The sequence below is a fragment of the Anneissia japonica genome, unplaced genomic scaffold (genome assembly GCF_011630105.1).
Source record: "Anneissia japonica isolate Jap-2015-1 unplaced genomic scaffold, ASM1163010v1 scaffold128_len593404_cov183, whole genome shotgun sequence".
In the NCBI taxonomy this organism is placed as follows: domain Eukaryota; kingdom Metazoa; phylum Echinodermata; class Crinoidea; order Comatulida; family Comatulidae; genus Anneissia; species Anneissia japonica.
In genome coordinates, this window is record NW_022713787.1 from 206,100 (window position 1) to 222,368 (window position 16,269).

Genomic DNA, 16,269 nt, shown 5'->3' on the forward strand with positions numbered 1-16,269 from the left:
TGGATACAAGACAAGAAGCTACGAGTTGTTGCTGGGAATGTAGTGTGAGAACTGCTAAACCGTTAAAAACATTGAAACCTGGATTTGAAACTCCAATGGCTTATATGTATGTTGTGAATATGGATGCAGCAACGTAAGAATGGTGTCTTATTTTTTATAGTCGAAAACGGAGAACATAACCGATTGATTTTTAAGCGTTCGGACGCCAGCTTATGGAGGAACTATAAGTACTGGTGGTAGGTCTCGTTATCGGTAGGCAAAATGGGGTACCACCGTGGGCGGCTTTTCGCTTACAGGCTGCCTTACTTATGGTGGTTTTTGTGTGGAGGATTAACTGTGTTAAATGTTTGCCCTAGTGTAGGATATAATATTCATATCTCGGACTCGATGGACGTCGATGAACTAATTTTCAATGCCACCGTTGGTGACAGTTGGAATTACTCTATTTTTGATAAAATGAGTTCCAGTTTTGGGAAGTACTTATTGACTTTATCAGATCATTCAGGAGAATTACGCCTGAAACGAAAAATTGACTGCTTAAATCAATTGCCAAAATTTAATAATCCGTTCACAATATATATTGAAGCTACAAATAAACGAACTGCTAACAGTAATTATGGCCTGAAATGACACTCTCTGATTGTGACAGACATTTGTTGGCTTGGCGTGGGCCTATTTTTTTTAGTCTAACCACTCGATGAGCTCTGTCCAAGGGGGGGGGGAGCTTGACCTGTCCGGTGGGAGCAGCCTGCTGCCCCCCTGGCGCCGCCATGACTTCCCTGTCCACCCCTGGACCCCATCCGTGCGATACCGTAGTCAGGGTAAACTGGATCCCCGCCTGGGCGGAGATAAATGTATCCCTTTTGGGCGGAGGAGCGGAGTATTGAACCACTCGTCTGGTATTATCTGGCCATTGTTTTCAGCTACAAGGCCTATCTTAGTTGATGTTGCAGGTCTTGTAGGCCTATACAAGAGAATGAGTGGGGCTGACATTGAAACAACTTGGGATTACAAAATGTATGTAGGCCCGTGGTTGGTGTCAACAGCTTGGAACGACTTGATCACGTTACTTAATTTGAAATAGTAAATCGACATGGTTCTTAAAAAGTGTCTTAAATATATTTTATCTGAAAGTCTATTTTGTCTGGCGAGGGACCCAAAAGTTGTTAACTTCCTCTGTGTTGGGGTGATGGGGGGGGGGGAAGACTTATTTTTATATGGCCTGGAACTTAAGACTGTACATTAAATATAAATATAGGTAATATAGTAATATAATTTGGTAACTCGTTTGTTGAAATAAAATGTTAAGATTAGTAAAAAAAAACCACATTTTTTAAGCAATTTTAATTTTAATACGAAATATCTAAACTATTTCTCTCATAAAAAGCACAATTAAATATAAATATAGGTAATATAGTAATATAATTTGGTAACTCGTTTGTTGAAATAAAATGTTAAGATTAGTAAAAAAAAACCACATTTTTTAAGCAATTTTAATTTTAATACGAAATATCTAAACTATTTCTCTCATAAAAAGCACAATATTTAATAATTACATTATATCCAGGTTAAGCCCAATCAATTAAATATTTTGACTATTGGGGCCCTGCCCTGGGTCCTGCAAACTGTAAAACTGCAAAATTAAAAGTAGTACTGTACACATGAAAATTAAAAATCTGAGATCATTTTTTTTTCTTTCGTCAAGTTGTATATAATCCAATATTAAGTCAGGACCTTATTGAAAAACAATGTACTTTGTTTCAATGTCTTTTGTTTGTTGTACATTGAATATATTATCCTCAATAAATATTTTGCAAATAAATCAGCTGTAGGCCCCTCATACACATATTGTGAATAATTTTGGATACCACTGTTAGAAAGTCTCTATCAAATAAAGATTGAAACTGGGACAGCGCCCTCTACAGTTTGTACTTGCTTTACCAACTGTTGTAAGTTCGAAGTACACACGCTTGGATACAAGACAAGAAGCTACGAGTTGTTGCTGGGAATGTAGTGCGAGAACTGCTAAACCGTTAAAAACATTGAAACCTGGATTTGAAACTCCAATGGCTTATATGTATGTTGTGAATATGGATGCAGCAACGTAAGAATGGTGTCTTATTTTTTATAGTCGAAAACGGAGAACATAACCGATTGATTTTTAAGCGTTCGGACGCCAGCTTATGGAGGAACTATAAGTACTGGTGGTAGGTCTCGTTATCGGTAGGCAAAATGGGGTACCACCGTGGGCGGCTTTTCGCTTACAGGCTGCCTTACTTATGGTGGTTTTTGTGTGGAGGATTAACTGTGTTAAATGTTTGCCCTAGTGTAGGATATAATATTCATATCTCGGACTCGATGGACGTCGATGAACTAATTTTCAATGCCACCGTTGGTGACAGTTGGAATTACTCTATTTTTGATAAAATGAGTTCCAGTTTGGGGAAGTACTTATTGACTTTATCAGATCATTCAGGAGAATTACGCCTGAAACGAAAAATTGACTGCTTAAATCAATTGCCAAAATTTAATAATCCGTTCACAATATATATTGAAGCTACAAATAAACGAACTGCTAACAGTAATTATAAAGTTTATTTAGAAAATCATGCAACAGTTTATTCTCTTGTTCCAGTAACAGTACATGTACATGGAAAGAACTGTCACTGGAAGGCAAACATACAAGCAAATTCATACCTTCAAAGAGAAATAGACTCTCAGTTATGGCCAATGACAGAACATATGATAACTGTTAATTATCCTCCAGGAAATTGTTGGATGCCTGGCTCACCAATTGTACCCCTTTACGACTTCCTCCCGGCATCGCTTAGGGAATGTTCTGATTTGCTGTACTCTGTTTTAGACCATTATGGTGCTCACATTGGAATGATTCTGGATCCTCTTACTGGTGAACTGAAAGCATGGCCTTCACAGAAGCTCTGCCTTAATTATAGTAAATATGTGGAGATGCACTATAGTCTTGGTTTGCATGCTGGTACACAGTGCAATGCTGCAAGAGATTATAGTCTCTTTCTTATTCCAATCAAATTGACAATTTCAGCTGAAACTTCTAAAGATCCTACACAAAAAAGATTCCATAACCACAACTCAGGCATTGGGCATGAGTCAAGACGAAGGAGAGTTAGGAGGTCGACACGTAATTCTAATCCAGTTTTTGCACAACAGGAATATAGTGGAAGTGTATTTGAGAATGAAGACCCAGGATATATCATTGAAACCATTGTTGCCACAGATTCCGACTCGGGACCTGCAGGGGAACTTACATACAGTATGGAAGCATACGCAGATGTAAGAAGTATCTCAAAATTTACGATTGGGCCTACTGATGGTATTGTGAGAACTTTGGAAACTTTGGATAGAGAGTTTATTTCTGAACATAAATTCCGGATTGTTGCAACAGACAGAGGCGATCCACCAGGTTCTGCAATGGCTATACTAACGATTAATGTACTAGATAAAAATGATCACACGCCAGAATTTGAACTTCATGATTATCACGAACAGGTTGAAGAAGGTCTTGTTGCTGGGACAACTGTTGCAACCGTTCATGCCACAGATGGTGACTATGGACCAAATTCTGAGATTACTTACCAAATTTTAAATCCTGAACCTCCAAATGATGTCTTTACCATTCAAAGTTCTGGAGCTATTACAACAAGAAAGAAGTTGGATAGAGAAACTATAGAAACATATACTTTAAATATTCAAGCTTCTGACAATGGGAATCCATCTCATAGTAGTACAGCAGAGGTGGTAATAACTGTGCTGGATGTTAATGACAATAGTCCGCAATTCTCTCAAAGAAACTATGAAGTTGATGTAGAGGAAAATGCTGGACAAAATCAGGTTTTGCTGCAAATTAGTGCCACTGATAAAGATTTAAATCGCAACCAAGAGATACGGTACAGTTTATATAGTGGAAATGACCAAGGACTTTTCATGATTGATAGTCTAAATGGCGATTTGACTTTGATCCGGGAGCTGGATTACGAGATGAAAAATACTCATCGTCTTGTTGTCAAGGCTCTGGATAGTGGTGCTCAGTCATTATCAAACACCACCAGTGTTATTGTAAATGTAATTGATGTTAATGATAATGCACCAGCATTTACAGGAAACCTCTATCAACAAGCTGTGTCAGAGAGTGTTAATGTTGGCCACCAAGTAATGGAAATTAATGCTTTCGATCAGGATTCAGGCGAAAATGGGAGATTAACATATAGTATAGAAAATGTTGATCCAAACTTTCCATTCACGATTGATGTTGTTGCTGGAAGAGTGTTCATAACGACTTCCTCGGAACTAGATCGAGAAACAATTGATGAGTACAGATTCAATGTTAGGGTAGTAGACAATGGTGATCCTCAATTGAGTGCAACAACTTCTGTCATCATCAGAATCACTGATGTTAATGACAACCCTCCTACATTTCCTGAACGCCGGTATGATACAACTGTGGATGAGGATGCAAATTCCGGAACCCGTGTGATCACGATTACAGCTGAGGACCCCGACTCTGATAACTATGTATCGTACCAGATAACTGCTGGGAATTTACGCAATCGATTTAGCATCCGGACACAGGAAAACCAAGGACAGATACTCGTTTTCCAGAGTTTGGATTATAATCAAGAAAGACGCTTTGCTCTGACCATTGAAGCATCTGATGGCCAACTATCAGACACATGTACTGTATTCATTAATGTTTCTGATGCTAACACCTATGCTCCGGTGTTCAATCAAGCACCCTATCGTGTGAATGTACCTGAGGATGTTCCTATTGGCCACATAGTGGTTCGTGTAATGGCCACTGATGGTGACACTGGGGAGAATGCCCGCATTGAGTATTCAATGGATTTGGAGCAGACATTTGAAGTAGACCCAGTCACTGGTGATGTCAAAACAAAGTTGCTTCTTGACAGAGAAAGTCAGACAAGTTATAGTCTACGCATAAAAGCGAGAGACCATGGGAATCCTGTCAAACAAAAATTTACAAATGTAGAGATTACGGTTACTGATATTAATGATAATGATCCAGTTTTCCGGCTGGACTCTTATGCAGCTGAGATCCTTGAGAATGTGAGCTCCCGACACAGTGTGATTCAAATATCGGCAAGTGATAAAGATGAAGGTGAGTTTTCCAAGTAGTAATCCGTGCCACCTTAGGTACACATTGTACTGTCTGTGTTAATATTTTTATATCTAGTGTGTTTTTGTAAAACCATTAAGGGGAAGCAAGGAAAAGTATTATAAAATTATGTTTTCTCATTTCATAAAAGCAGTTACCAGGCAGAGGAGAAAATAGAAATATGATTAAAAAAAACTATGACCTTGTGAGGTAAAATAGCTCCTGCTTAAGATTTTATCACATGGTTAAAAGATTAAGATTTTTTTGATATAACAGTTTTGTAATTAAGATAAATCCTTAAAATTCTATTTGTTTAAAGATATTCTTTAATATCTGTGATTCTAAGTAATTATTCAATATTGTTTTGCTTGATAAAATGTTACTAAAATCATTGAAACAATGTTACTAAAATCATTGAAACAATTTTTTTTTATTGGTCTGTGAAAGTTGTTAACCTGCAATTCTATAACTTGTCAAAGATTATGATTAATTTTTAGTTCATTTTTTTTTGCTGACCACATAACTTTAAATGTTGCAATACAGTACCAGTATAGTACTAACATACTGTAGTATTTTTGTTATAAATAATATTTTCGTATCATTTCTAATTAATCATGTACTCTTTCTAGGTACGTTTGGGGCTGTAACTTACACATTTGAAGGAGGTAATGATGGTGATGGTAAATTTGAAATTGAATCATCTAGTGGTATCATACGCACATGTACAGTCTGTAAATTAGATCGTGAAGAGGTTCCTGTCTACAACCTCGTAGCTATTGCCAAAGATGGAGGTATGCGTGAGACATCGGTGCCAGTACTTGTGACACTATTGGACGTAAACGACAACATGCCTTCGTTCGGGACTGATGAACTTGAGATGCATATTTCGGAGGATAGTGATATAGGATCCATTGTCGGAATCGTCCAGGCAACTGATGCTGACACAGGATCTAACGCCATCATCACATACGAGATTGTTTATGAACCAGTCGAGAATTTGTTTATCCTAGATGCTTATACAGGAGAATTAACAACTAACGGATATCTTGATTATGAAGCCAGAAGTAGTTACACTTTATCGTTAAAGGCAACTTCTAAACCCTTTTTCACAACTGTTTTTTTAACTGTTTATGTTGATGATGTTAACGATAATGCACCATTGATTGAAAATTTTGACATTTACTTTAATAATTATGTCGGCCATTTTCCTAAAGGGGAAACCATTGGCAATGTGCCAGCGCGAGATCCAGACGTTGCTGATACACTGACGTACCATATAGTTGATGGGAACCGAAATAACATACTGTTCTTAGATAGCAAGACAGGGGGAATCCAGCTGAATCCAGATTTAGAAGGATCGAATATTCCCGGTGTCGTTACATTCACTGTCAAAGTCACAGGTAAGAATTATCTTTCATTTTCCTTCTTCTCTTCAGCCAGTAGTGCATAACACAACTAATCCAAGAGAGCAAATGTTAAGAGCATGGCACCTCTATACCGCCTGAAAATTATACTCTCTCGTACTTTAAACAAAATATAAGTATATGTTATCAGTTATAATTGTAAAATGGTGAAGTTATTTATCTTTAAGAGGACTAACTATCTCTTCATATTTTTTGTTTTGTTGTGTTTGTTGTTTTGTGTGGTTTATTCTTCCCTGCATTGGTATATTTTTGATGTGAATTTCTTTATATTCTAATTATTATTAAAGGTTTAATTGTTTCATCATTGTAGTTTGTTTTTTTACTGTATTGCCTAAATTAATTAAATAAGTAAATGGATAAATATATAAATAGATAAACAAAAAACATACAGGTAACTGTCTAGTTGAAATATTTACAAGCAAAACAAACTTTAAACCTAAAAAATAACTGAATTTAAAATGTAGTGGGCTTAACTTAAAACTTTTTCAAATGCTTCAGAAAATGTGAAAATGATTTACAAACATCAGGGGTGTTAGACCTCACTTAGAGCTAGGTAAGCAATGGTGTTATTGCACCAGTGCTATGTTCTGTATATTTAAAGTCTTGACCCCAGCAGGTGTGACTGGGAGGTAGCAGAGAAGGTAATGAGGGTATAATGATTTCTATTCTAAACACAACACACATACTGCATTTATCTGTTCGACAGTTGGTAAATCTTCTGTAATCCAGTTATTGCTTTAGACGAGTTATAAAGATAAAAAGAACTAAAAAATGTTGATTTTGATAATTAGAATGAAGAGAAATACTGTATATTTTTTAAAATATATTTTAATATAGTATATCATACTTATAATACTGTATATATAATGATAGAATGAAACAAACTGAAAAAAAGGTGATATAGTACATGCTCACATCATGATTTAATGTTTTAAACTTTATTCATCTTCAGTTGTATCACTTTTTTACTGTAGATATTATGTTTTGACACTTATTAAATATATTAAATTAAATTTATTTCGAAATTTATCTGATGTTATGAATTTGAAAGATATAGCTATGAATTTTAAAAATAACTTTCCTCAGGAGATTTTCCACAGCAACACACCGTCCGTAACTAGCAGTTTCCAAGAGTTGGTATCGTAAATCTTGGTCCGATAGTTTCAAGTAAATATCCATTTCCCTTTCGAACTTGGTCAGCTAATCCATTCATTATCAGGATTAATTCTTATATACTGTCAAATTTTTATTGATATTAAAATCAACATAGGATTAAATCAGTTAAATCTACTCCTAATCTTATGTCTGAACCACATATTAATAACTGTTCTTCAGTATAGAATTGTCTAGAAGTTAATAGCTATGCATTCTATATTATAGATAATTGTCTCTGATTACAGTATATGGTAGACCATTGCACACTGTTGTGCCAAAAAGAAAAAAGATCTTTGTATCATCACAAGCTCTACTGATTAATACCATAGGCTTTTTTATAAACATTTTGATTGTTGTCAGTTAAAAAAAAAAATAAAAAAATTTAAAAACGCAATTTTGTGACTGTTGCGTGGGTTTAAAATATTTGAAGGATTTTTTTCTGACTGATGACGATGTTAAAAGGAACCAGTACCAACAGAAAAGGAACTATCTTAGTAACAATACAAAAGCGCTCATATTATATTAAGCATACTTTTTATTCCACGGTTGGCAGGTGTAAAATTATTATATATACAATAAAAAAAGAATGCAAAAATTGTCGTCATCAAACAAAGATTTTTCTGACTGTGTGTTACGCAGGTTTCTTTACAATTTTACTCATCCACAACGTAGGGACATTTTCAAAAACCAAAAGAATTTGCTGATTTCTACTTGATTATTCACCACAAAAATAGGTTCTGTTTTTTTTCAATATTTTTTTTCCTGCAAACTGGAGTCTCCTATTCCTAAAGATGATTCAATAAAGTTTGAAACATCAATTCATGGCCTCCCTATCATTATTCAGAGGAATGTTCATTCTATGGAGTTACTATGTAGAAGTAGTATGGTGTTGGCCTACCTTTGTTGTTCAGAGTTTCTTTGAATTTTCAAACTACTGTCCTTTGTTAGGGTAATTAGGTCTGGGTTGGCCTTGCTCATACATTGTGTGATCATAGCCTGTGTATTGTTCTCTTCTCATTAGGGCCAGGAATTAACCAAATAAGCCTTTTCATCCCATTTGAAGGGGTATATTTATTATAGTTATACAATATAGTTTTCTCTAGGATTTTGTCAAAACCCAAAGCACATTTGAATATGGTATTAAAAAATATATTTTGTTCAAGAACAATTGTTGTTAACGGAATGAACCAATAAATCTAATCTATTCCATGCTAATAAGGAAGCTTCATAACAGTAAGCACACTTATTTCTGTAATATAACACTCTAGCTGCGATACTGATCACCATCAAATATTATCTTAGCCACCATGGGTACAGACTGGATGAGTTTAAAGGTCACATTCACAACAACAGTAAGGTATACATTAAGCTATAAATTTTAGATGAAATGTCATTAAAAATAATGTTATGGGTATTTTTATTGACTTCATTTATATAAGGCCAAATAAAATTAATTGCTAGTTTACGTCCCCACCCTCATTAAATTTTGGAGCCTCATGAATGAATTTACTTTTTGCTATTTTCCAAAAAAATGTTCATTTTTCCTTGGACAATAAAAATAATGACTATCTGAAAGTATGATGTCAAGCCTAAGAATATGTGCAACAAAAATGGCAGAAATACATTAAAAAGAATCATTTTACTTCTTTTATTAAAAAAAAAAATGTAAGAACAAAAATGGCAGAAATGCATTAAAAAGAATCATTTTACTTCTTTTATTAAAAAAAAAATGTAAGAACAAAAATGGCAGAAATACATTAAAAAGAATCATTTTACTTCTTTTATTAAAAAAAAAATGTAAGAACAAAAAGGCAGAAATACATTAAAAAGAATCATTTTACTTTTTTTAAATTTTTTTAAATTTTTTTACTATTCACCAGCCTGTTAACTATGAGTATACAGGATAGTAAAAAGCAAATAGTAAATACCCTCACCAAAAAATAATTTCAGGTCCTACTACTGTAACAATTTATTTTATTTGGCCTAATGTATTATAACACCCTAGCCTGAAAAAATAGCAAATTGAAAAAAATTTGATTCTTTTGTTTGATGGCAGGCCATTTAAAAGTTAGCCAATGTCATTCCCACTAAGACAGTTTTTATTTCTTTATACAAAATTTAAAAGTTATCAAATCTTGAGGAAATTACAATGTACAGTTATTTGTTTATCCCAGTTTTTTTTTTTTGTAGGGAGAACCTACACTAGTAGTGTTTTATATTTCAGTTAGATATTGTTATTGCATTTTACAACCCATTTTACAATTCCAACAACTTTTCCATTCGGAAAAAAATAAATGCTTGTTTAGTGTGGTAGAATTTAGTAACAAAAATTAAGCCTGTAGAGACTGATTCTTTATTGATTTTACCCCGCCAACTCCAAGATTGAAAGGCCTTTAACAAAGGGGTTTTACATTCACATCACTGGCAAAGCTACCAACCTGATAAGTATATTGTATGCTATACACACATAACACTCTATAGACTAATATTATTATTACTAGGTGGCTTTCGGTCTTTGTTGCATTTGCAAGTGAATTAACAACGTGATTAATTGCTTTAACGAATTGGTCTGTTCTTTATTACTTGGGAAATTACTTACAAAATGAATGAACAATTGTTCTTATTCAATAATTATGCAAATATGTATAACCACTGTTTCATTTGAGGTGCTGTTTAATGGATATTTGGGTTTTATAATTAATTTGAAGGATAAATACATTTGGAATCTATTCAGTATGTTTATAAATTGAGCGTTAAATAATTTCTGGTAGCAACATGTTTGTTTAAGTTTTACTAACACAGCAAACATGGGTTTTATTATGAATAGTTAAAAATAACAATTTTCAAATCAATTTTAATTTTGACTACTAACTAATAGCTTAATTTTAATCTCTTTAATGGATTCAATCATAACATTCCTATATTATTGGCTTCAAATTTCTTTGTGAATTAAAACTGTTAAAATTTTTTAATCAATAATGTTTGAGGAGACCTTTAACCTCTGAAAACTGGAGTGCATCTTAGCAAATGATAACTAAAAATTCCAGTGTACCCAGAACTCCTAGTTACCGTAGCAACACGGTCAGGAGTTCATTATGTTAGACGCTACCGTAGACCAAGGGAATATTAATGCTATTAAATTAATGCGAGGTAATAAATGAAATGACCTTGTTTCAACCCTTCTGTCTAAATTGAATTCAAAGGATACAGAAGCTTACTAACTACTACACTTCTACTACACTGTATAGTTACAGAAACTAGTATGCATTTTTAATATTGCAAAATTAACAAATAAACATTTCCACGTGTATTATATTATAGAGAACCACAGTGGTGGCGCTCTCTGTTGTCAACAGACGTAGGTTACCGTTCATTACACCTGAATGACTGCATAGGCTTTCTGGAATAGGCATTTTAAAATCTAATATTTTACCATCAAAATGTACTAAAAACACAAAAGCTCGCATTATATTAGTTATCGAACACACATTTAATCATCAATTAAAATTTACAAAGAAAAACTAAGATAAAACATCTTAATAATTACGTTAGAAATTGGGACCAATGGTTTGTTAGTGGCGAAAATGGCGTCGGGTTGAACGCATTTTGCAACAATAGCAACGGAGTAGTATCACATGGTATCGTGATGTAAAACTGTAGTACTCTATTATTACTAGTGCTAGTTAGGGCGTATTTTGCTAAATTACTTAAGCCTGCCTCTGGAGTTTAATATATGTTTACAAATAAATACTCTAAAAGACATTGAATGGGTGTTTGAATATGTGATTGGGCTTTATAAAATATGATCAGATTTTTTTAATATTAAAAAAATGTGGAGAATAAGACCTATAAACAGCCTGTCTGTAGGACTATTAAATTTTAAGACTAAACGGTAAGGATTGTAATGTATTGTTGATTACCATATCCACTTTTTGATGTGATCAATTATAATTATTATATTAGGCCTGTAGTTGGTTTTTATGGCTATCATCAACAGATTTTCAAATATCATTACACAATTGATAAACACCGTGTTAAAAACTTGCTACTAATTCTGTATTGTAGAAACTAGTATCAGATTCGCAAAGATAGGACATAATATTATTTATCAACACAATAAGGACACAAGAGTAGATACCGATAAGATCCCTGTTTAGATAAGTTGAGTTATGTCATTTTTACAAGCCTTTGTGTTGGGTGCTCTATTAAGGTGAAGATATTGTATTGGCTATAAAAATTGACAGAATAGACTGTACAGTAAGTACTGTAAGGTAAACCGCAGCAGAGAAATCCAAGTCTGGTGATAAATTGTTATTTTCTGGCAATGCCTGATGGATTTTGATCATTAGCACAGCCTTTGACCCCTTGCTACTACCTGACTGCGGTAATACAACAATTCTAAGTAGATTATGAACAAGTGAATGGGACCTGTTCCAACAAAGCTAGCTAATTCTACCATTCTTCGCAGAACAATAGCAGTAGGCGATGTGAAGAGGTTGTTTTTAAGTGAGTTAGGAGGGAATCAAGCGTCCTTTAAGCCAGCGATTAAGAAGTCTCATTGTAACACGGAATTTTGATTTCGCACCTTATTGAGTTTAATCGAGAAATTGATTCTTAATTTTGAAACCTTATCCTTAATATTCTAATTAAAATGACTCTGTTTAGAATGTGTTATCCTATGATCATTCCCAAATAATTCCAATACTTAATATAATTTACATTTATTTTAAATAATTATATACTTTGCACAAAACTAACCACTCAAATGTTGAGCTATAAATTTATTAGTCAAAGAGGTACAATATGTTTTTCTCTTAAGTTAGTTCTGTAGCAAATTATACTTGAAATTAATATCTGTCAAGGAAATACCATACATATTCCTCCAGTGATAATGATATATAATATATAATACATGATTGTCAGTCTAATGTGTGCTAGCCAGTGGTCAGCACATACGAGAGTGTACAGTAGACCTGAGGCATGGCATTGCTTCTACAATGGTGTCGTCCAGCACACGTTGAACCACAGCTAACCCCATGTGTCCATTCCTGCCAGCCATCTAGGTGCTCTTAATTCCATTCAAACCAATTAGCTATCATTTTCTCCCATGAAAGATTGCAATCTGTTTACATTGTATACACATTGAACTTTGATCAATCGATAGACACGATGCCATAACATTCACAATGCCTCGGGTCAGTTCCTTTGTGGGAATGTTACTGCTTTTGGTACGTGTTCTGTGTTCCAATATTGTATGTATAAAAATTGATACAGGCTCTTAGGATTGTGGAATGTTGTCCTTCAAATACTGACCAGGGGTCTGGGGTTGAAATCCTGTGAAAAACACAATTTATTTATTATTAAAAACAACCCCACTTTTACTAAGCTTCAAAGACAAACAAAGAGCATAATTTCCTCTTACTTTTGGATAACAACATTTTAAAAAATATAATAAAAATGTTATACTGTATTAATGTACTAGGAAAATCATTGTGGGTGGGGGGAAGAGGGCAATTGTAATAGCTTTCAGTGATTCTCCCTGACCTCTTCCGAGGGGTTCTGATTGTGTGCACTTACATCCTTGTCGGGGAGATTGGCCCTATCGTTGGGGACATCATATTCCTTCCCTCTACTACTGTAGGTCAGTACATGGCAGGTTTGATTGATTTTCCAGTATCATTTGTTGCTAATCATCAGGTTTTTTTTTATTAAAATATACAGAATTTTATTTAAGTGCCCAGGATTGGCTTTTACATACCATACAATATTCACTCTCACAGATGACATCCAGTGATTACTGATTCAGTAATTATGTCAGTTCTACTATATATTGCAGTGCATAATGTCAAGGCCTATGCTCTTCACATTATTGCTCTGGGTCTCTTGTCATTGTATGAAGCACATGCAATCTACTACTAAGTTTCCCGGAGGAGTATTTTCCGTAAATTTGCAGCTACTACAGATTATTAGCTTGTTGGAATTCAAAGCTCTTACCATATTAATAACAATATGTACCCATTCATACTATATAACAATATGTACCCATTCATACAGCTGTCCTGGGTGGAGAGATACAACATGGATAAAATGCCATGCCAACAGATACAAACAAGAGCTTAGCCTTAACTAATCTATGAACTTAATGTGGGTGGGGGGGGGTTTAGTGGCAATCAAGAATTTACGATCCAAGGTGGTGTGACCACTGGTCTAAGTTGGACACTGGCGATTTTTCGCTGCCTTTTGTTTTGTCCAAAGTTTTAGCTATAGATTTTACTTGCATATAAAATGAATTCACACAACTATTAATAGAATTCCTGACTGCTGCTAAGGGAATGGCAGGTTGGCGAGTTGGTTAACATTTATATAGCGCACATTTCTACAATATACATCATAATTAGAGGTGCTTTACATGACTAGTTTTTAAATTTTTTTTTTTATAGTGTCCCCTCTTCTACCCCTTCTACCATATAGCTGTATATTTTTACAATATAACATTTCATGTTTCTAGTTTTTTTATTATATTTCATAAATTTGTGAATTCTGAAAATATTAATATTTATTATTATAACTGCATAATTATGCATTTTATTTACAATTAGTACCTGATTTTTATCAGCTTATTGGCACCATGTTTAATAGTAATAATATTTCTTTTTGGAGTAAAGTGCCTCTATTTTCTTCGCCTTGTGAGCAGAGGCAAAATTCACACCTTAAAATGAGCTAGCTCTTCACATAATTATCATTCTCATCTTACCTTCCCAACTTCCCCTTTCAGTTACCGTACATCGTAATTAGCCTCCACTGCCTCAAGAGATTCAATGACTTCTTAAGAATAGTACATGTTTGTGTTTCTTACTATAAAGTGTCTTAACGAATGATGTTATTCTGCCGTATATACTTTTCGTTTGAATGTACTCTACATGTAATACTGTAAAACCTGGAAGTGAAGCCTTGAGCTTTTTTTTTTTTTTTTTGCAAACTTTGGATGGGCTTCTTTTGGAGTGGGCTTCTTCTCGAGGTGGGCTTCTTCTCGAGACTGCTTTTGCAAAGTATATAGAGGGAGGCTTCTTTTCAAAAGGAATGCTGTACATTTTGTGAATTTGTACTATGAAACAATAGATAAGGCCACTGTAACATCAATCTGTATCATGAAGTATATTTAACTGGCATTAAATCACCTAAACTACTTTATAAACTAAGCTTGTTTTCAATTTATTTTGTTTTTTTAGAAATTCATGTACAGAGTATGTACTGTACTCTCGAAAAGAAGCCTGCTATCTTGGGCCTTTGAGGGGGTTTAGCAATATCCCTATCTTGAAAAGAAGCCCACGGGCTTCTTTTCAAGGCTAATTTTGCAAACTAAATAGGGGGCTTCAATTCAAGATGGGCTTAATCCCGAGATTAAGCCCATTGGGCTCATAAGAAGATCGTACTACATTATTTAGGAAAAATTGACTCATAGTAATTTGGCAAATTGGGGTATAGAAATGTACTAGTGTATGTTAAATCATTTCATCAATCAATCATTCTTTACAACAAAAAATATGTAAAATAAGATATATTTTCAATATTTATATTAACACACACCACAATACCAATAACATTGAATGTTTATTCAGTTTTCATCAGCCATTCTATAGTTTATTTTCCATTTCATGCTTTACAACACAATATTTAATTTACTTGCTTTTAAGTGTATTCATTCGTGTTAGCATACCATATTTGCCCATTTAAGAGGTTATGCACCGTATGCTTGTAAATTATCTTATACAGCCAATAGAGAAAAAGACAATTAACATTACAATAAAAGTATGAACATATAATGGCATTGTTTATTAGGTAAATATTTAGCTTATAAATTTTAGTCACCTGAAGTTTAAGCTGTGTCATTAACCAAATAGCTAAATCCTAATGAAAGCTGAAGTTTGTAAAATATTTTCATGCAAAATTACTCAGAAAGCTAATGGAATTGAAGCTATCATTGCTTATATTCTGTTTTGTTTTGGTATCGCATTTCTACAGTACTGTATATGGCTAATGATATTCATACCAAATTAGCCATATCCATAAATAAGTTTTTTGGCCAGCTTAAACCCTGGTCACCTACTGTAGTGATGAAATAACAACCTATAAAACCATGGCTTATAAATATATTAGGTTCTAGAATCTAGTGTACTGTATTTAAAATATTTTTGTCTTTCATGTGTTCTGTTTTAATTAATAGTATTGGTAGCCATCATCTGCACAAATTTACAAAAATATTATCCATTCATACATTGTAAATAAGACTTTAGGCCTAATATTAGTCACCATACACGAGATATGCAAATTACGTGAACATGAATAATGCATGAGAATACATACTGGTTGAGAATTTTATTATACCTATACAAGCATTTTATAATGTGCAAGAAATATACATAATTCATGAGAAATGTACATTAACTGTTTATGATATTTCTCTAATAGTTTACGTATGTTTACCCTGTGTAGTAGTTTTAATCACTGTTGATTGTGTATATAGTAAATTATTGTATGTAA

At 33.8% G+C, this 16,269-nt stretch overlaps 1 protein-coding gene across 6 annotated transcripts in view; it reads left to right on the forward strand.

Annotated features, from left to right (window-relative positions):
• Window positions 1-16,269, forward strand: part of LOC117108720 (cadherin EGF LAG seven-pass G-type receptor 2-like) — a 115,462-nt gene continuing 99,193 nt past the window's right edge. For 4 of the 6 annotated variants that reach the window (XM_033250834.1, XM_033250836.1, XM_033250833.1 and 1 more), the window contains exons 1-2: window positions 1,966-5,152; window positions 5,779-6,549. In XM_033250834.1, the coding sequence (XP_033106725.1) occupies window positions 2,233-5,152; window positions 5,779-6,549 (3,691 nt within the window). In that variant the 5' untranslated portion in view covers window positions 1,966-2,232. Of the gene's footprint in view, window positions 557-1,964; window positions 5,153-5,778; window positions 6,550-16,269 lie in introns of those variants that run through there. The other 2 variants (XM_033250832.1, XM_033250839.1) reach the window with 2 other exon arrangements.